General features: G+C 41.9%; 1 protein-coding gene across 1 annotated transcript; it reads left to right on the forward strand.

Moving 5' to 3' along the window:
* The first annotated feature begins 504 nt into the window (after window positions 1-504).
* On the forward strand, window positions 505-19,778 carry LOC142793161 (uncharacterized). The gene is made up of 9 exons (XM_075885754.1): window positions 505-646; window positions 3,982-4,088; window positions 8,461-8,601; window positions 10,752-10,951; window positions 13,211-13,287; window positions 14,140-14,227; window positions 14,941-15,108; window positions 16,750-16,857; window positions 19,529-19,778. The coding sequence occupies exons 1-9, from the start codon at window positions 549-551 to the stop codon at window positions 19,676-19,678; spliced, it is 1,137 nt and encodes a 378-aa protein (XP_075741869.1). The 5' UTR covers window positions 505-548; the 3' UTR covers window positions 19,679-19,778.
* The last annotated feature ends 3,170 nt before the right edge of the window (window positions 19,779-22,948 follow it).

The following is a 22,948-nucleotide window of genomic DNA, read 5'->3' on the forward strand; positions in this document are numbered from 1 at the left end:
AGCTGCGTATTCAGCATTGAAAAAATACGAAATAATGCGTTTTTTGGAGACACAATCACACAAGTAACAAAACTGGAGCTCCCGATACAGTCTTCGAATTTGGGACCTTCTTACGTGTACAGAACAAATGTAACATTATTGTATTGTTATCACCGAAAATTCTGAAATTCTCAAAAGATACTATTGATCTATTGTCATATAAGCATAATTTCTTTTAACAATCGCACAGGGTTCTTACAGATATTTTAGGTACTTATTACTAACTTAATAAATTAACAAATAACTTTCCTCATTGCGTCTGATATAAACATGGCAGAGCACTGCATGTTTGTTTGTTTTTTTTTTTCGGAGAAAACTAAAGCTTATCTCAGTCACCTCGCTATTCACACAGCACTCATTCTCCTAGAGTTTCTCGGTTCACTTTCGTTTCTGTCTTGGCGGAGCTTCCAACAATAACAAAATGCGTAGTCACCGCTTACATCCATTCACATACTGCAGGCTGGTAGTGGTGATGCGCAAAGTAGAGGCGTGCCGCACAAGCTACTAAGATGGGTGAACTCTCGGTGATGCCATCCATGGTGGTGAGGACTTCAATGCCTTCCGGCCTGTCCAGACTCAACATGGATAATGATGATGCTGACAAACGGTAAGCATAGTACCCTTTATTTAGGTGTATTGCGACAGTCATGATATGAACACTCGAAGCGCACTTTAGCCGTCACCGTGATGTTCCATATAAAGCCTTAATAGATATATCATCACTCCATGCATGGTATTGCCTATGTTGCGAGCGAAAGCTTGCGAAGGCGGCAGATGGTGTGGCTCAAGCAGAAATGAAAGGGTTGTTGCGCAATGGTGGCCGAGGCAGTAGGAAAAGCACCGGTATCCATGTCGATATTCTTGGGAACCACCAATGGACCATTGCAAGATTCACGTCACGTCATTTATACACGTGACCAGGTGTCTGCGAAGCATGTGCCATCGCAAAACACTTGCAATCTTCTTTCATCTTATACCATTGTCGGCGTAGCTTATAATTACTCATGGAGGTAGAGAAAGTCGCGTATAGCCTGTAATAGTAGCATTTATGTAGTAGCACCTAGTACACCCACCTTCTATGCACTAGTCTAAACCCTAATTAGAAGCAATAAAACCTATAGTGCACTCTGATACCATGTGGTAAGATTGTGAATATGTCTTAATTACGTGCTTTGTAACTAGGCTATGATATCCATTATGTGTTTTATTATGCGCAAAATATGATGTATATTTCGGCAGTGGTGCTCTCTTTTCTTATTTTTCACTAACTTCTCTGTTTAAACTATATGCTTAGCCATTATGATATATTTGTTGTATGTACTCTGAAATGATATGTTCCAGTAGTGAAGGTTCTTTTTCTTATGTTTCTCTTATGCACGTTTCTGTTTTATATGAGTCAACTCCACTCCTGTGATAAGCCCGCAAAGGGCTGACAGTGTCAATAAATGAAATGAAATGAAACAATCCACCTTTTGACCCACCTCAACTTTACCTCTCTTCAGTGCTCCACATTTTATTACACTTTCAAGCCACTCTGACTCCAAATAGCGTTGATGTAGTAGCATCGCACCTCTTTTGGAGATCTCCTGGAGTGTAGCTTCACCACATGCTCGTTACGAGACACCGCTGTAACTCTAAAACTAACGAGCAAAATAGCTTAGTTTCTGTACATGTTATTCAAGGACAACCCTCTAAATTTGATTTTACTTGAAACTCCTTGAAACTCTTTTGAAGCTCGGCTGGTGTAAGGAGATATAGCGTTTTCATAACACATCCAATTCATTTAGGCTGGTGTACTGCAGTGAAGCTTCAAAAAGTGCTAAATGGGAAATGTGCAAGATTTCTGGACATGTATCAAAGCGGTAGCACGGAATTGGACTCGAGGACATACCGTGGCGCCACCTACAAGATGACGTCACTCATAGGATTCCGGGTTGTGTTGTCTGCGCTAGAACACCGCATTTCCTGCGCTTTTGCTGAGGACACCGTGTGTGCTTCGCTTTGTTTTGAAGCTCAGCGCTTAAAGAAGCTATAATACCTGATAATATGGGCAAGCAAACTACGAATCGATGCCCGCGGTGGCACTCTCGTGTCTAATTCGCATAGTCAAATTGCGACTAAGAACCGGTGCAGCCATAGGGGCCGATGCAAGTGCAGCCATGTGGGACGCTGCAAGCAAGGCGAGCGCACGTATCTATCTGTGACGTCGAAACGATCACAGCGCTGGCATCTCTAGTGTAGGCCCACGCGGCCTATACGTACAGCGTGCATAGAGAGAAACGTAATCACGCTGTATCTACGTTGTTTTTTGTTTCATATTTATTGCTAAGTGGTTGTAGCCTGGGTGACAAGAATAAACACCAGGCTTGCGCAGAAAGCGCAGCACAGTCGTAGCGAAAGCTAAAAGAGCGGACTTTCAGAACCTTTTCGAAACACTCTGGGTAACTACTGCAAGCACACTTGCTTGATACCCGCTAGGGCATTAATGATAAACTTTTGGGTAGTAGGCCGGCATTCACTGTGTTATTTTTTGTCATACTTCTGAGAAGTGTGGTATCCACTAAACACTTGCAAAGAATTTCGTGCTAATTGTTCATGCAGTGGCTGACGACGATGAGGAATTATGGCCGAAGTGGCTCTGCGCCCCAGTTAATAGGGGAACAAGAACAAGCTTTTGTAATGGGTTGGAGCATTGGACGACCCACTCGTTACGCCATTCGCATTGTGCGACGACTGGGTTTTCTTTCGCTGGTTTAAAACGCTTTATAAGTCATATTAACGCGATTGCTTTCCCGACATCAAGCTTGCCTAAGGCATGTTTGCCCACAAGTCACAAGCACCTGCGTAGCTCAGTGGTAGAATAGTGGACCCTGCTGTGTATTTGGTGCTAGGTTTTTTTTTTTTTTTCGCGCGATTTGGTTACGGACACCGATGGCGGCATCGGCGGCGGCGGCGGACAACTGCGCGTGACCCTGGTTGTAATCTCATAAAAACTTTTGCTGTAAAACAGAGTTATGCCTGTATACAAGATGGTGATGATGATATGTGGTGTTTAACGTCCTAAAACCACCATATGATTATGAGAGACGCCGTAGTGGAGGGCTCCGGAAATTTCGACCACCTGGGTTTCTTTAACGTGCACCCAAATCTCAGCACGCGGACCTACAGCATTTTCGCCTCCATCGAAAATGCAGTCGACGCAGCCGGGATTCGATCCCGTGATCAGCGGGTCAGCAACCGAGTATTTTAGCCACTAGACTATCACGGCGGCGCGTACCTGTAACACAGACGATACATCTTTTTGTTCCCACCACGCTCAGAGCCCGGTGAAAGCAGCGCGCCGCTGTGTTGGTGTAACTTTTTAGCCCCCCCTACCTGTACCATAAAAGCCGGCGAGGAGCACTAATACAACAGAATCAAAAGTTGGGCTAGTTGTATATGCCTGGTAGAACTGTCAGTTCAAGCGCACGAACAAACAGAAAGGAAGAGAGGACAAGCACTAATACAAGTTACTCCCATGAAAACATGAATTCGCGAGCTTCCCACAATGCGCGGATCTTCAGTGCCAGCTTCCTGTAGTCTACTAGCGCAGCGTCGCCATGCGGCAGCGTCGAGCTGAGCGCGCGCTTGACGACCTGAAGAGAGCCTTCACCCAGGCATTTAAAAAATTATAAAAGGTGCTGGTCCTTGTCATCGAGCTAAGCAGCGCAATTTCTTACTACACTCAGTCTTAAATTAGTAACAATATTCAAGGAATGCAATTCATTTTCACGCTTATCGCTTCCGTGCACGTCAATACTCTGCCACAGTTATCACGTAGGCATGAAGGTGGTGCGTGACGGGTAATTTTAAAGCAATGTATTCGATGAATAAAAACTTTGCCAGCCAACTGATTTTTTTCTGGCAGCAGCTCTTTGGCATCTGATTGCCTCATCTTTTCAGGGAGCATAACTTGACAGCCATGCAGTACTGCAGCCTGTGCGTGGTCACATTGATAATCATCGCTGTGTTCGCATACGCATTCTTCCTGGCTTTCATAAAGAATAGAGGTGAGTTGCTTCAAACATTCAATACGGGTGGTCGTATTAGTCACCACACCAACATACAAAGCATTTCTCATTTCTCTCTTTTTTTTCTTATAGTCGTCGAAACAGAATGACACATGACCTCTTCTCCAACAAGGTTCATATCATGTGAGGTGCCACGGGCTCCGCAGCTGTTTTTTTTTTTTTGGTTATCGTATACGACAGCTAAACAAACAATGCAAGGCTCTAGCTGGGAACATTTGTTGAGTACTATTGCCAGCCACGTATTTTCATCTACCTTGAATACCCTGTAATATTATTGTTTTCTCCTTTAAAGCAGACCTCTCCTATGATTAAAAAGTATTTTTATACTCGGTAACGTTTCTCGACGGCACTGTGGAAGCTACAGAGTCAAACAGCATACCTGCGACCACGCCGAAAAAGAACACTTAGCTTTCCTGATAATTATCATTTGCCACAGATGACGTAGCTGTAATGCAGTTATCGCTCACTTTCCCACAATGCCTTCCTTTTCTTTCCGATACTTAAGCAGCACCACCTTTGATGCAAACCCGTTCGCCAGAATAAACATGACGTCCATGACGTAGTGGGTCAGCATGTGGCTGCCAGGGCACTGCCTGTTTCTTTCTCCAAGAAAAACATCCTCATAACATGATATCAAAATGTACACTGAACCATCTGAATAACCGGTTTTTTCATTCACAATTTCACGTGAATATTTCGGAAACGCCTTTCTGATGCGAGCGAGCAGAACCGAAATCAGCCGCGAGCTTCCGTAGTGCACTTGCGAAGCAACACGAGTGTGTCGAAGCCCCGGCTTCGTATATCTTTCACTCCAATGCCAAAATCAATTTTCGCCATAAGACTTCGTCTATAAGGTTCTTCGTGGACTCATGCTCCTGTTGAGGTACGAAGAAGTTCCTGGCACAAACAATACAACTTGTCTGAAGCCGCATACTACCTCGTTTCCACTCTCCTTAAAAGCATACATGTACACAGATGTCTTATTGTTTCCATAACTTGAACATCTGGATGCTTCATATGTGGTTTGTTCTTGACTACCAGTATTACAATATCTGGGAAGCATACCACGTGATTCCTTGGGATGAATCTTGATATACTCATAGCTTCAAGTATGCTTCGCCTCGTTGTTTTCAATTCGTGCTGAAAAAAAGTTTTTTATTTTCTTCATCTACCAATGGGAAGAGGTAGCTATTACCAAATTAAGCTACTCAACAAAGTTAACATTCATTTTTTGTAGTAGTTGTGCTATGTAGTACTGCACCAAACTCACTGCATTCATATATTTACTAAAGGTCCTCTTGCAGGACTGGTGAATTTGGTTAGAGCAGGTGAAAATTGTCCGAGTTGCCTCTTGTAGTATTTAGTTACTTCAGCATTTCACACAACTTCAAATAATATTTCCTTTTTTCCATAGGCAGCCTTCCATTTATGGGGCATTGATTTTGCGATGGCCCTTAGTTCAATAGCATCAGCCAAGATAGGCCAATCAGTGCGTAATTGACAAGGTTGTTAGTCCAGTGCTCTGTTCTCGTCTCTTCTATCCCCTCCTGTCGTTTGCGCTGTTAAGCACTTTCTTCGTCTTTCAGTGTGTAATTGATTGATTGACTCAGTTATTTACGAAATTCTAAAAACATGTTCAACTGCTAAAAAATTTCAAAAATAGGCGTTTATATATTGGATTTTGCACGCCTCTCTGTCGACATTTATTCGGCTTTGCTCTCGGAATGTGCAATATGTATTTATAATAGCACCCCGGCGCACGTGTCGATGCCAAAGACGACAATGTGAAGGAACCGCCTTTGCAAAACATAGCAGCTGAGCGTAAGAGGATCTTTGAAAATGTCTCTTTATGAAGGTCAGATGAAGAAAAAGAACATTACTGACCAGTCATCTCTAGTAACTGTTGCACTTTTTTCCTTTCAGATCCAGCCAACGTCCACGGTAGTAGAGTTCTCCATTTCTTATCATTTATACGCACCCGTAACAGTTTCATTATTATGCGGCATGATAGTGACACAAAATATGCTTTCTTTTCTCTATCCTCAGCTATTACCACCAGCACAGTTTCTCCCAAGGAATGTATGTAGGCCTTTCGTGACATATTTTCTCGCGTTATTGGAGCCGTGCAAAAGTGAACCTTATTGTCAAGTTATTGGGCGTTCAGTACTCTTGCCTGGACCTGAGTACCTTAACCACTAGACCACTGTGGTGGGGCTGTGTGTGTGTGTGGTTTGTGTTAGGGGGAGGGGGAAGCGGCAGTCATATTTCCCAAATATTTGTAATGAATTACAAATATTACTGACTGAATTCAGTTCAAGAGTGTCCCTAAATGAAATCTATAGATTGCATCTGTCCTTCACTGATGAATTGTACATCTGCGTATGGCCATTGTTTCTTTTTCTCACTAATATAGGTAACAGGCCACCCTGGGTGGGTGAGTAAATGTACATTTGCAATTTGTTGTCTTTACCTGCGTACCACGATGCGCTTTCAGATGAGCATCACTGTTATATCTGTACCTGTGCTCAACATCACTTTATCCTCACTCTTAACAAAATATTCTTCAGCTGCTGCTAAATAACTAGACATAAGTCTTCAAAACATGAAAAAGTGCACTCGAATGACTTCTGAGGAGTATGGATCAATTATTGAAAAAACTTTATTTTTGGAATGAAAAAACTTTATTTGGGAATAGTGATATCAATCAAAATTATACAGGTAACAAAACCAGGTCTACTTAACTACCGATGTGCATCTGAACGAAATATCAGCAGCCGCTAGTTCATGCGGAGTCATTTCAGAGTTGACGCTGTCAGATATGACTTCGTTACAAGTCGGTTGCTACGTGACAATTTCGCTCCAGAAATTAAATGGGGAAGTGACATACTGTGTCCATCGCTTATATAGAAACCAACACGCACATACCTTTCGCATAGCTAAATCAATCACCATTTTCAGCTAATCATTAGCAGGCTAGTCTTTTTCTCTCAATTGCAATATAAAATATGGGGACACTAGAGGCTAATTTTTGCCGTCGCCGTCATGTTATCTATAAGGTTCAAATAAATAATATCTCCTGTCGTGTCACATGTTGTATGGGCGTACGAAGCTTGTGAAAGCCGCACACGGGCATTTGTACACCAGATATTAGAAACACCGGCTGGTTCCGTCAGGCGAAGGAACATGAATGAATGAATGAATGAATGAATGAATGAATGAATGAATGAATGAATGAATGAATGAATGAATGAATGAATTACCTTTTTCGTTCACAAGCCAAAAAAATGAAAAACGTGACGAGACCACCCCAAAATTTTCTGCTCAATTTGTTGACCTTTTTTGTGACATGAGACGGCACCATTCTTTAATTCGATGAAGCTTTTTATTTCGCTAATCACGTAGAGAAATATAAGTCCAAGGTAGCTTTATCGCAAGAAAGTACAGTAAAAATGCTTACAAAATGAGAGCCGAAACACTAATGTTCTAACATGACCAAGTTTGGTCAGAAAGCTTAACTATGACAAGTATTGCCTTCATTGGTTCCGTGCGAGACTAATTTTGTGGGAAAATTTCAATGCGATTGCATCCGTCAGCGCTTGCGAAAGAATTAAGAAGTTTTTGTTGCATACGCCGGTTGATAATCATCTCTTCGCGGGAATTCACATGCTTCTATCGCCACCTGGCCCCAAGTAATGATCCGCAGCTGATCATCAAAGGCGAGAATTGACAGGAGGGCCGGTAGAGGGCTGCATTGCACGGGCAGAAACTGCGCACTTTTACCGAAAAGGCGCGGTCACGCTCTAGCCCACGCTATCTCGGCTGAAAGTGGTCATTCACTTATCAACACGTAGCAACACTCTTGTACAGGCCCTTCGGTTCCTAACTTTGTACCTACCCTGCACTTTCCATGGTCGATATCCTTGGGCGTGTTGTGCTTTCATCACTTACATCACGATGGAGCAACAGGCAGCACAAAAACCGCTTCAGTCCCGGCAGTGGCCTTACTGCTTACGCCAGCATTACGTGAGGTTACGCCAAAATGAATCCTAGTGCTTCAAGCTTATATACATTCTATTTGTTGCTTTTGAATTCATTGCTTTACCCTTGCTACAAATTTTGCCCGTAAAAAACAGCTTTTGAGGATTTCCAGTGAGGCTTAGAGTACCAGATTGTGTTTTTAGCCACCACGCCTTGTAGCCGCTGGTCAGTGTTTAGGCTCGCCATCGTTCATGAGATGAAATTCCAGCCAAAAATGGCTGTAGTATTGTCTCTCCAACAATTCTAGCGTAAGTGTTTTCACCGATATTGACTCTAAATCATGCTCAATGCGTGACGCGTGGTACTTCTGCAGCCGCCAAAGAGGATCCTCCTTTGATGTGTTCGCTGGATGGACAACACGTGTACCAGTATCCTGTAGATATGTGCTCCTACATCATCTTCCTTTCGGCCGTAATTGACCCCTTCAAGGGCGACGTCAACCCACTTAAGGGAAGTGAGTTTTCCTCCACCAATCATTTCATTACGAAAACAAAAAGGTATTGGCGGCAACCCTACTCCTTCCTTAATTTCCCCGCAGTGGCGCCGACACGTTGGAATTAAAGGAAGCTATTTCATAAGCGTTCTATCTAGAACAGATGGGAGATAGAACAAACGCATGAGAGAGAACGAACAGCCAACAGGCGAACTGATCAAGTTCAAAATCGTTTTCAACGCATGAACAAACATGCAATGAAGGCAACTCAACATAACTCACAGGCACTTTATTTAAAAGCATGAGATTCCAGAGCGGAAATGACATAACCAATTTATTTTTGTAAAATGTCTGAAGAGTACGCTAGGTAGCATCGGAATTTAGTGACTCGTTCTGTGGTGATCTTTTTGCGTAGGATCGGGATAAACCACGCTTAAAACAGGCTATTTCGATTCTTCGGGCTCAATCACGTACGTTTCAATTTAGTCCACGTCATCTCGAGACCGTTTTGTATCCATTTTATTGATATAATGGGCCTCCACTTGTTCTGTACACATTTCGTGACTATTCGCGTGTCTTGACCGCCAGTATAGCCGTGACCATTCCTACGTGGCTCCCTCTCGTTCTTTTGTTCGATCCCTCTGCCATTCTTGATAGAACGCTCCCAAAATAGCATTCCATGTGTCGTGTGTATTTCTTGGGTTAACATCGCGTTTAGTCCCACCTCCTATACGAACCTTAAGAGCCATGCACATGTTTGGTCACACTTCGGAAGCGGATCTCAGAGCTCATGTATCGTGACACGCAAGGTTCACATCTGCTCCATCAGATGTCACAGTGATTCTTGCTGTTCATAATAAAATTATTGGCTCTTTTCACTAACTCATCAAGTCAATTTTAATAACTACCAGGACAATCAATTGGTTCTTATTTTAAGTAAGCCAGTTTTTCGATATCCTATGTATGCACCATGACTCTTAATTTGAACCAGGACCATCAATGTCATGCAAGTTTTATTCAAAAAAAAACGGAAGTGCTTGTCTGGAAGTGCTCGTGAGAAAAACAGTAGTTCTGTCGTTGCTCTTACAACCAGATAAACACGGGGGAAGTAAAACGTGGCTCAGCCATATTTATTTGTTCAGAAAGTATTCCCTATTGAAAATAGTGTTGAATATTTGGTTCAAATCACTGCTGGCGCTGCACGACTTGATTTCAATAGAGGATCAAAAATGTATATATGCCTCATATTGTAAGATATTTAGTGCAACCTTCACTCATGCAAACACTCACACAAGAACTCACACCTCCATCCGAGTAACACACACGCCACAAGCGCTGAGCCTCGTGTGTCTTACTGGGGTGGTTGTGTGAGTGTTAGTGTGAGTTTTAGTGTGATATCTCACAATATGATGAATAATCAACTAGCCCAACAACAAGCTTTATTGAGTTATATGTGCTTTTTCTTGGTTTTTCGATAATTTTATCGTAATCCTCGTGCGTTCAAGATATGTACCGCAGGTGAACGAGACCTTCCAAACGAGACAGACGTCCGTCCGAAGACAGAGGCTTGATGTGATGTACATTTGTTTAGTAGGTAATGTCGCTGTTGCTGATGGTAATGTTTCGGCAAGCGTAGTTGTCATATTTATGCAGAAGGACGAGAAAGGCGAGTCCACTTGCCCCAACGTTGGCGCTAGCGACATTACCTCTTTAACGATATTTTACCGCTCAACAATACTTATGTTACAAGAAAAAGGTCCGGTTTTTCATTCTTTTAAAAGTGAACATGACAGCCACCACTCTCAATAGAACAAAATATTCCAATGACAGTTGGGCTATGGAAAAGCACTGCAGATATTATTTCTTGCCTTCAACTGCAGCGTAGTAACAGGCATAAATTAGGACGAATTATCGTGCACGAAGAAGGTTAAATGCGGGTGGCGGGATCCAAATTCAAGACTCCCTAACTACTCGCATTCTCCTCGGAATAAGCTATGACTGATGGCGTTTACACGTCAAATCGGTAAAGTAATTCTTTGTGTGATATACCAGGTAGTGCTAGGCAGCGCTGTTCGTGGCAGAGACACCGAGTGGCTTGCCTTTTGAACTTATTCGGTTGTCCTTAACAAAGACTCAACCCCCTCAAAAAAGTTATTGTTCCTTTTTCTCAGCGGAAGAGCAGTACGACGCATTCACTAAGGCTTCCAAGAGAGGCGCCCTGAAGAAGCTGCTTTCGTTCCGCTACGATGACGTAAATTCCATGACCACTGACGACATCAGCACCAGCTTCGTCAAGGTGCGCTCGGATGTGTTCCATGGCGTCGACATTCGCTACACGCAGAGCAATCCCACCTGGCTCAAGCTCCTCACGGTATGAAGAATGAGATGTCACTTGAGTGAAGCCATTTAACGGATCGTTTACAGTATGTTTCTCTAAATTGGGCGACCTGTCTACATCCTAAAACACAAACTGGTGTACCGCATGGATCTATACTAGGCCTGGTAATATTTAACATATACATTAATGACCTCCCAAGCATTTCACCTACATCGAATATAGTTATGTATGCGGATGACACTAATCTTTTATTTTCAAGTACATCCCTAAAACAGATTGAAAAAGAAATCAATGATTATTTATATCTATTGTCTGAAGGCTGAACTTAAACAAACTTAAAATAAATGTTACGAAAACTAAATATATATTATTTAAGCCAATAAATGAACCAATGCCTCATAATATTACTGTTTTATTCAAAGGAAAACAGAGAGAATGAGTTGCAACGCAAAACCTTTTGGCTGTATGGTTTCAAGAAAACTTCTCTTAGGACAATCATGTAAATAAGCTCAGCAGTGACCTTAGCAAAGTAGCACGCTCTATATATAAAATTAGTAGTCTTATACCACTACCACTAAAAAAAAGCAATGTACTATGCCCTTTTTTTTACTCAAAACTTAGTTATTGTGCATTGGTCAGGGAACCACAAATGGAAAAAAAAATTACGACAAAATATTTTAACTGCAAAAAAAAGGTAATAAGTTTCGAAAACTATCATGGTAGGCCGCGAGACTTACCCACACACAATCTTTTTAATAAACATTTACTCATAAAAGCAAGTCAAATTTACTATTATAGATTACTTGTGCTCATAAAAAAAGCTGAGACTCCATATTAGTAGTATACTGATTTCATCTCCACGGCATCAGTTACGCCACCTAACAACAATGCCACCACTCACGCGAACAAACTACGGACGCCAGAACCTGCAATATCAAATACCCCGGCTAATAAACATTGTGAGGAACGACCTAGAGTTTTACGCACCCCGTTTTGAACGATATGCAAAGAACTTTCTCTTACATTCTACGATAACTTTTCAATGACAAATTTCTACTTCATTTATACATGTCTTTTTCACTGTTTTTATTATTCCAGTTTCAATCTTCATCATTGCATTGGGGTACATATTCTTGAATTGTTTGAATGATGTGTGTTTTTTTCATGAAGTGTTTTGCAAGATATGTTTTGTTTCGTGAAGTGTTGGCATGATTTTTTTATTTTACATAAAGTGTTTTATTGTATGTTTCATAAAGTGTTTTTAAACTTTTTTGTTGTCTAGAGGTATTTTGTATCATGTGAAACTGTATTTTCTCTATTTGCATGTGATGTCTTGTTATTTTACATGCATCAAAACCATTTGTATGCATGCCGAATCCAAAGGAGTAAGAGCCCCTGTCAGGCCACATGGCCTTTAGCTCTTGCTCCTCTTTCTGCAAAACGAAAGAAAGAAAGAAAGAAATGAAGAAAGAGAGAAAGAATAAAAGAAAGAAAGAAAGAAATGAAGAAAAAGAGAAAAAAAAGAAAGATATGAAGAAAAAAAGAAAGAAAGAAAGAAAAAAGAAAGAAAGAAAGAAAGAAAGAAAGAAAGAAAGAAAGAAAGAAAGAAAGAAAGAAAGAAAGAAAGAAAGAAAGAAAGAAAGAAAGAAAGAAAGAAAGAAAGAAAGAAAGACAAAGAATGATAAAGTCTACAATAACCTGTTTTGAAAGCTCACGGCAGCTGACCAAAGAATCCATGCCATCCAACTTAGCAGAGCCACACATTGCATTAGTTGGGCAAATCTAGCGTGTCTTTAAGCAATATAGAGCCTCTCGTTAATCACCTGTGACTAAAACTGCAACGGCAGTTATTCAGATGTTACTTGTGTGAGCTGTCCAAAAACCAGATAATTAAACAAACCTTCATAGAAGCCCAGCTCTTATTGTCATATAAGAAATTTCTGAATATCTCTGAATCAACAACTTGTTTTCATGGCAGACAACAAAAATGAATTACGTTCACTGATGGTATGAATATATTTAGAGCACTAGTTGTTTTACACACCACGAGACATTTTTATAGCAGGATAAATGACTTTAAAAGGTGAAAAACCCTTTAAAAAACATTGTCGCTGGAGCCAATGCGTCTACAATTGGTCTTGTATTCTTCAGACCAGCGGCATGCCGCCTTGAAGCTGGCTTGTCCAAAGCAGCAGACAAGTGCACCCGTTGAAACTTTGGCTCCAGCGACGCTTCCTGTTCAAAGCTTTACATGTAGGACTCTTACTAGACCTTGCAACTTTCTTGTTATAGGACCTTCGAGTACTCGCTGACAAGAACGGCTACCTTATACACGTAGTCTTTGACGAGCCCACCAGTGACCAGATAAGGTACGTTAGCGTTTTAGGCATAGCATGTTCAAAGCTTCCGTTATTTACAAGACTAGAATAACCTTGAACCAAACGCTGCGCTCGTTATTGTTCCACCAAAACTGAGTGACCCGGGTACTCAAACGAGAAGAACTGGGCGCCTTTGCGACAATTAAACGACCCATCCGTGTTACCATGCAAAACTTCAGGAAATGTAGCTCTGACCCGCAACCGTTCTTGCAGAGCCAGTTTCTCATGTTTTTTTTTTATTCCATCAAAAATCTATTCTGAAAATTTGTCGATGTGCTCGAAAGAAGGTTCACTAATTCATCGTTTCAGTGAACTGCTCTAAGCTGCACTCTCAGACGATTCTTCTAGGCAGTGAAGCGAAGACTATACCGAGCCAACTTCTGCGAACGTGATATGGCTAATCAACGCCGTCCCACGTTTGCGTCCATGTTTCCTCTGTGGCATTTGCAATGAAGCCATCATTTTGCACATATAGCTCATTGACACAACGCGCAGCACACGCGAATGAGATAGTCATGCGTACTTTAGTTTGTACGTTGTCATTTAACACATTTGCATGCGTGAGAGAGTCATGCCTTTTTCGTGTTGCCTTCGTCACCGCCAGCCTTTGCCACCCACGTACCACTGTTGCTATCTTTTATACTAAGGGCATATTACCGACTAAAACACTAGCACTTGCTGAACCCATGGAAAGGACCGTACAATTTTTGCATTCTGCACATAAGGTGAGTACCACTTGAAAGCGGCCGATGACGATGCCACTTAGCTTTTTTTTCTACTCCAGAAACAACTCTGTTTAAAGAGTTCCTGAATTCTCCCTATGAAAATCTTTTCCTCAATCAGCCAAGCTCACATGGCTTCCCTCCGAGTCTATAAGCCACTTTCACAAGGTCCCTACCAGGCATCACCAATTCAATCCAAACGGGACATTGTAAGTTTGTCTCCTTCCCTCCTTGAAACAAATATGTCTCTACAACGTCTGTTTACTAAACGTAACAACCAACTGCGAGTTAAACAAGCATAATGTGTCTCTGTATCCATGAAAACTGAATCTATTTAGTGTTTTTTCAATTTATTTCAGCAATATAACCTTAAAAATGGAAGTGACAGGTAATTGTGAGCCAACACGGAAAGCTTGAGGTTCCATGTTTAAGTTTTTTTTTCACCCCACTGTCGGTTGTCCACTTCTGGGACAAAGTGTCGGAGATATAAAACAGTTACATTTTGTTGTTCTTTGCGTTTATGCATTCTGTGACTTCTATAGACGAATAGCGTGATAGCTGTCACATTACGGTCGCAGCAACGTATGTTAACTTTTTATTTCACATTTTTTTTTTCAAATGAACTCCTCGTGACAGTTGATGCCACAAATTTGCGTTACAGACATTGTTTACGTTACAGACAGGCAAAACATTGGAGGCCCGTGTACTGTGTGATATCAGTGTATGGTAAAATAATATTTTATGAATAGTAAAAAAAAATTTAAAGAAATCATGGTCGAAATTATCGAGAGCTCTCCACCATGGTGTCTCTCACAGCTTCGGTCACTTTGGCGACGTCCGACCACTCAAACCAAGCAAGCAACCAGTGAATCTTTCTCCATTTTCTTACAGTGACATCACTGCATTTACTTCGTTTATACAGGAGGCAGCCGTGAGCAAGTACTCTAAGGCGATCACTTCCGTCGGCAGCAACAAACTGGCAATGAGTGCATGGCACTGTATTGACCTGAGTCTGGCTGCCGTGGCCTTCCAAAGCAGCAGCGACCTTGGCGATGATGCTGTAGGAGTGAGGAGGCTCAGCTACTGTGATGTATGAAACCAAGGAACCTTACATGGCTCGTTATTGCGAACACTGCACTATCATTGTTACACAGGTAGCCTAAACCACAGTTAACGCCCATGTTATGTGGTACGCAAAAGCACGGCTATACTGCTTATTTTAGCTGTGGGAAACTGAGCTCCGCCACATCTGTTTGGCGGTTAACCGGGAAAATTGGGTTGTTAATGAGTGCAAGCCGGTGCGGCGTTCTCCCATGGTTGCACGACCATGCTGACAGTCTTACAGAACATGAGCAATATCGGTATTCTAATTTCACTCCCGCGAATAGCCATGCAGTCTGTTGAAATAAGTGAATAAATAAATAAATAAATAAATAAATAAATAAATAAATAAATAAATAAACGGTGCCGCCACACCGCTAGTGTCTAGGAGGCTCGGGCTAGTGTTCAGGAATGCCAGGCAATCGTGACATTGTGTTTGCATGACGTACTTAAGCATATGAGTCATGTGATCCTCCGTTTGTGTCTTGAAGAGTGTGGGGAAGGAATATGGCTTGCTAAGGCTACACAGTGTGAACTGTAAAGATTTCATGCTCGTCTCCTCGCATCATGGTTTCGCACCGCCGCAGATTATTAGTTTTGCCACATATAAATAAAGTTCCTTGTGTAACCTTGTGAAGGGCCTTTCAAGGGCGTAACCGCTCTTTCAATGCGCCTCTTTCGATGTTTCTGTCCCTAGCATTAGGTTTATTCTCTTGGTGGTGCCAAAACAAATCTGGGGTACTGTAAAATAATTCTCGTTTTACGGATTTACTGAAAGATTGACAAATTGCATAGTGCTCCGGACAAAGCCATCACTGGTGTATGTGTCGGTCTGCGCTTAACTAAAACAGTCCCTCTGCGAAACCTAAACTCGTGAAAAGCTTGCCCGGCCTCCGACTGATTGACTCGGCAATTGGAGGCCAGAAAACAAAAACTATTGGACTTCAAAGATTCAGGACAATAATATACCAAGCACGTCTATGATGTTTGTTACCATGTCCCAATCTTCGCAATGTTGCAACATACAAAAATTCGAGGTGGCCTTAATCTATGACTTTGTTGCCTGACAGATTCAATCGAACGTCGAAGTTTGTGTGTTGTAGTGTGTACCTTGGTTTTACGGTGTTTGGTGGCGCCGTTTTGTGGAGCCATATATGAAGAAATGCGTAGTCTTCCAGGCTAGATATATGCCGTAAAGATCATCAGTGCTTCTAAAACAAGCGCCTGCCTCTATTATTAAGCTCATTAGGTTAACTTTCGCTTATAGTTCTGGCAGTTCACTGACCCTTACTTTAAGTACAATCATGCTATAAACTTGTGTTTTCAACATATATTGCAAGTTAAAGCAAAACAATTAGCTTCCTGCCAGTTGTATATTGAAAAGACAACACTGAACATTCGGCCAGCCGGAAGTAAGTGGTTTACTGCAAGTGCTTGGAAAGAAAAGCAGTGTGCTGCTTGTTAACTGAGCCACTGATACAGAACGTGATCGTAAGGTACCACCGTGTAGTGTCAGAATAACACCAAAGCACTTGGTTTTCTTTTTTTTTTCTTACTGTGTGTGTTCATATAAACTGCATGAATTGTGTGTGTTATTGTGCGCAACTATTGGGTGTCTTTGATTTCGCAGTTCGATCGCAACGACAGCAAGAAGGTTACTGGAGACCCATCGTATTTCACCAGAATGTACACGAACGACTTGGTTGTTTTCGAGAGGGACAAAGAGTTCAGTGAAAAAGTGAGTGTTACCAAAAAAAAAATGCAGTGATGTGCATAATCAGTTTCCTTTGATGCTATTATTTTCACATTCCCACCTCATTGGTGGGCTACTTCTCACTTTGTGATATAACTTAAAAACGGTAAAAAAGAGCATTGCAGAGCCAAGAAAAGTACGAATGAATACTGCATGCTGTTAAATAACACCGCAGCACCGTACGTGTCTAAATAGTGCATAAGGATCTAGACAGAATAGTGCGGCAACCGGACAAAGCCCTGCATCTACGTCCCAGCACGTGACCTGGAATTTACCACAAATTTTAAAATAAGCTGGAATTCGTTTCCTCTCCTCTCAAATAATCTTTTTGAATGAAGTGAAATCATCACGCCTTAAACTCAGGGTTCACGGCCATTGGTCGATTTTAGTATCGTTTATGCCGCCCCATTCCCGCACGCACGCACGAACGCTATCACACGGAAAAGTGCACGTTCGAAGAAAAACAAAACGAAAGAAAATGTTCAAGGTTAGGAAACGTACTGGCAGAAGACGGCCTCTTCTTCCTGACTTGTAATCCCGGCATACTTTTCAGTGGCCTCGCTAGGGCAAAATCAGCGAGAAAGCCCTTGAAACCTGCGAGAAATCTCTGTTACACCGCTTATACTTCCCGGACTATAATTTGTGGTAGTTGATTCGTGCGATACTAAGTTCACGCAGTGAATATTTTCAGCGATTACTTCAAAAGATGAGGCAGAGTCTTTTTAAATTGCAATCTAAGAAAGATACAAACCATTGAAACATTCATTAAGGCTGCGTTGATTATAATATCTTCTATAGCTCAAAAACATTGCTATATAAAAGAGCTCGTCACTTTCGATGTTTGGCTTTGCCCAAATAAATAAAAGAAACACATTTCTACACATTGGAGGCCAGTTACGGCTTTGCTGCCTTTTTACGTTTGCGTCTGACGCCATCGAATATAATGACCGTCATCGTGAGTTGGTTACGATGCACAGTAGACCAGCTTACACCCTTGAAGAGTTTTACCTTGTATATAAGTAACACCCTTACTTCCTAGAAAAGAGGTGTTTTCACGTATTTAAACACCCATACGAAAGATGTTTCCAATGAACTAAACATCCTTATCTGTGAAAAAACGTTAAAAATAAAATTTACCAGTCAAGAAACATGCATTTACAGATGACATCTGCATAGAATAGGTATGCACACGCCAAACTGCGTACACAATGATGATAAGATATGTAAGGTTTAGCATCCCAAAACAAACATATGATTACGATAGACGCCGTAGTGGAGGGCTCCAGAAATTTCGCAAACTGCGTACACATACCAGCGTAGTCTAATATACCGCATGGACGGAGCAGTCTCGCTACATAGCTTTAGGGTGATATTCTGGTATATATAGCCATAGTATCTTCAGCTTCTGTTCAGTGCCGATGAAAACATATCTGTTTTTATATATGAACACTGTACTATAAGATAATAGGCCTCAATAACGGCGTCACTGTAGATAGCCCTGAAAAAAAAACGCAATTTTTATCTGAACTCACCGTAAGATACAATGAAATCCTAATCAGTGAGTACCATCTGTCATTTTCCTCATTATTGCATGGGTCATGGGTGTTTCGATGACCCGAAACGCTCTTAACTCCTAAAAAGTGTTTTGGCTAGAACAACACACCTTAAAGACAGTTCGCCAATGCAAATTATCTTTTGCATTCACAAACTGGTTGCATCTGGGTCAACAAAATGGTGTTTTGCTTGCTTGAAACTCTCTTAAGGGTGCAAAGTGGTTCAGAGCGTAAGGAACTTGAGACATTACCTTTATGTTCTCACTGCAGTATGGCAAATATAATGTTACACGGCATAGGGAACACGAAGCCACAAGACAGACAATGAAGACAACGAACGCGAACGCACTCGTGTTGTTGCTGTCCCGCCATCTTGGTTGCAGCTGCCTCTATTTCTTCCTATATTTTTTGTAAATATGTTTATTTTATTCATACTGTCATTATTGAGACAATAACATAAATGAAAAAGAAGTAAGGTGTATGAAAAATCAATTTTCTACTGGTAGGAACGAAGCCTGCAACCTTTGAATGATGCGTCCTATGCTCAAACAAGGGCGCTACAAGAACGATCTATTGCTCATCTACTTTATCAGGGGCTCTATCTTTCTGTGATCCTGGGAGTGTTAGCCAGCGCCGTTCGCAGCCGGCGAGCGTGGAGCACTCTTTCTTTTGCCAGCTCGCGTCACGAAGCTTATTCCGAGTTGAAAACTGACCTATAAGCCCCCAAATACTACTTAATACATCAAGTCAGCCTGAATCAGATCCTCGCTATGAAATAATAAATTAAAAAGGATTGATCGAGGGCTAACTTATTTTGTTAAAAACATCGTAATGAAAGCAACAGGTGACGAACCTAAGGCAAGAATAGGGGCAATTACTTGTTTCAACTGCTCTGTGCTCGTTGAAACATAAACATAAAGGAACCAGCGGGGACGAAAATCACCTCGAACTTGTTAGTGCGCAATTAGTGCACTTGTAACACGTCCTTACTCCTTCCATCTTCTGTTTACAAGGTACAGTTGTTCATTTTATCGCTTCTCAGTACCTGTGTACAGCTAACACAATTCTGTTTTGTTTTGTCTCACGATATCGTCGAACATCAGCTGAAGGAGGTCACCAAGCTGGCCAAGTCGTGCGTTCTCTTAGACGACGTGTTCTACGACTACCACAAGTGCGAGTGTGACAAGCCAAACTTCAAGCTTTTGCGAGCCGCACGTCGCGTCCTCTGGGGCGGTTCCGCCAAGATTTCCTGAGGACGAAGCCGGCGAATCGGCGCTGATCCACTCGCGGAAAGATGCGCTCAGCGCGCATACTGTTTTCTCCGATGTCAGAGAAAATAATTTTTTGCGAATGTTGTACCTTTAAAAACGTTAGTTCCCACACACGTCAGTACGAAAGGAGCTCGATCATTTTGCATATTTATAATGTTGCTGCTTCATCGCAGTTTTGTTTTAAGACTGACATTGCTCAAAAATATTCTTCATATCCTCCTGATCTCTGAATATTGGAGTAAAGAGTATTATTTCTCTACCAGGTAGGCGTTGTGTTAAAGCACCCCCCCCCCCCCATCTTTCACTGACTTTTTTATTTGCAAGTGAATATATATATATATATATATATATATATATATATATATATATATATATATATATATATATATATATATATATATATATATATATATATATATATATATACTTTGAAGTGAGTCTCGACTGGAAGCTAAAATTTATATTTTAGCTACGCTACCATTACGCATTATTGGATGCTGATTTGTATTATCTCGAATTGTTGAAAACAGCATCTCAAGATCTCTGTCTACTACACTAAAATTTACAAGGCAGATACGTTAAAATAAAACAGACGTAGATGAAAAAGATCTTCTTTTATAGCTGGAAAACATGCCGTTTGTCATTTTTAGTACAGTGCTGTAATGGTCACGGCACAGTCCAAACATGTTTATATACTTATTTGAATAAAGAAGTCTTCGGAGCCACTTCAACTAAAGGGTCAGAGAATGCTTTCACACTACTTTCACTGCTAGAACCGCGGACTTTCTGTTCACGCCACATGATTTTCAATGAGATGCGGTACTACCGACATTGCCCCTCTTTACTTGATTACGACTGCCTTTTTAGATGCGGAGCATCTTATACTCGCGCCTTGTAGTGCGCCGTCCGCACCGCTTCTCGAACATTCGACAGCTGACGCGCGCGCATGCGCCGACGCGCCGTCGCCCACTCTTCCACCATCTGTGCATCCCTTCCTCCTCTACACACCGCGCGCGCTTCACTCCTCCACCATCTGTGCACCCTTCCTCCTCTACACACCGCGTTCGACATCTACAATTCTCTTGATTCTCCAGTGGACGCGCATGTGGCGTCGCGCTTCGAGAACATTCAACAGCTGACAGTGCATTGGCCGTCGTGCTGTATATATACTCAAGGTCGGCGCTCGCTCGCTCAGTTGCCGCTCGTCGGTTGGTTTGTACGGCGCGTCGACGTCCAAGGTCGCGGTGAAATGAATTCCAACGAATCCACAAACACAATGATCGACGTCCCTTCGACCAGCGCCGCCCTTTCGCATACGTGTGTACGTGTTCACTCATTTAACACCCCCTCCTACAACCACGTTAACCAATTTAGCCATCGACCCAAGTAAGTCGCAATTTAACACCCCATTTCACAACCACGTTAACCAATTTAGCCATCGACCCAAGTAAGTCGCACTTTAACACCCCGTTAACCAATTATATGGTCCGCATCCTCCTCAGTGTTCCCCCGAGGGAAGCTGCGGGCAATTTTTTTCACGAGTTGCCATTTTGCGACACCACGTCATTATTGTCGCAGCTGCCACAGAGAACATACCTCACGGTATTTAATGCACTTGTATCGCGAATGGCACGTAAGGGCGTCGAACCAGAATTAGTGTATGTCCGACGGGATTAAAAAGGCACATTTATAATATTCAGCTAAGGTGTAGTAATTGTGCCAGTTGAATGTAGAGCATACGGACCCGTATCCTATACAGTAAATAAATAAAGAACATTTTATTGTAGTTTAGTCACTTGCATTGCCCGAAGCAGATAAAGATCGTTTGAAGCGTGATGGTTAGGTGACGTGGGTAACGTCATGAAAAAAAAACCAACCTTGAAAAACAAACCATTTGAAGCTAGGTAAGTCTCTAATTCTGCCTAAATGCATGAGTAAAAACTGAGTGAGGAATACCCTAGGACATATTACGTATAATAATAAATAGATAAGAAGTGTTCGCGCAGACGGTTACAGACTGCGTGATGCGTCTGCCGTAATGGCAAAATGAGCAAAAGAGACGTGGTTACTTTTTAGAATAGATACATTCACTCACACATTGGGTACCAAAAAACAATGAAAACCTAATCTCCGAGGGAAAAAAATCAGAGGCATTTCTGACAATTAAGGTATCCGGCAGTGCAATGGAATATTGCGTAAAAACTATAACGTATATAGCAAACTATTTCTGGCGATGGACGCACACACGGCGTTGCTGTAATCTCGTCACAAATAGCATAAGAGACGGTGTGTGAGCAGTTCAGGGGTTCGGGAGGTTGAGGACCGCCAATGGAAGGGTCGCAGACTTTGTTTTTGTGAAAATAAAAAATATTAGGATGCAACACAGGGCGGCGAGCAAGAACACAGCCGAGTATGGTTTCTGTGTGATATGCCGTGGAATATTCGCGAGATAAGTTGTAGCTCTCGTACAACCCAAATTGTAGTGCTCACCCATTGTCACTGAGGATCCTTGAAGACTTTCGCGGAACTGGAAATTTTTGTGTTAACACTCTGCAGAGCCACGCACGCCCCGATTTAGTCATCTTCGTCTAATGCATAGTTGACCTGATTCACCGGGCATACTGTAATTTCCGTTCACTGCACACTAAATTCAATGTCTTATCTTTGCCTTATTCATAGTGGCACACTAACTCAGTGAGACAACCGAGTATGATCCAACATATAATATCGCTCAGCAGGTCGCAAGGGGAGCGCAGGCAAGTCCTAACACAAATCTTCCCGAGCTTCGCACGATTCATAATACACTAAGTAAGGAATAAAAAGGAAAAATCAAGAAAAGATGAGTTCTGTATAGTTCAATTATTTTTTATTTGTAAAACCTCGTGGAAGACAATAGGTGCGAACATCCACGTTAACTTCACTTTATTAAAATATCAAATAGATCTTAGATTGCCGGGCAACCGCTGCGAGCTCACGTGTTCCCTGGAACCGAAACTCGCGCTTAGTTTCTGAGGCGTGACATCATCGCGTAATGATAATTCATTGCACGACTCGCACTGAAGCCATTGACGCGGGACCCCAAGGGTGAATTTTCTCCTTTTATGAGACACCTAAGGCTCTCACCTTGCTAAATGAAGGTGAAATCTGTCGAAACATGGCAGGTTCTCCTACATATGTTCTCTGCATGCATCTGGAACTTCCTCCTCAAAATGTTACAGCTGCAACAGATACAAGGACTGCAATAGCCCCCAA

The sequence above is a fragment of the Rhipicephalus microplus genome, chromosome 2 (assembly GCF_043290135.1).
Source record: "Rhipicephalus microplus isolate Deutch F79 chromosome 2, USDA_Rmic, whole genome shotgun sequence".
In the NCBI taxonomy this organism is placed as follows: Eukaryota; Metazoa; Arthropoda; class Arachnida; order Ixodida; family Ixodidae; genus Rhipicephalus; species Rhipicephalus microplus.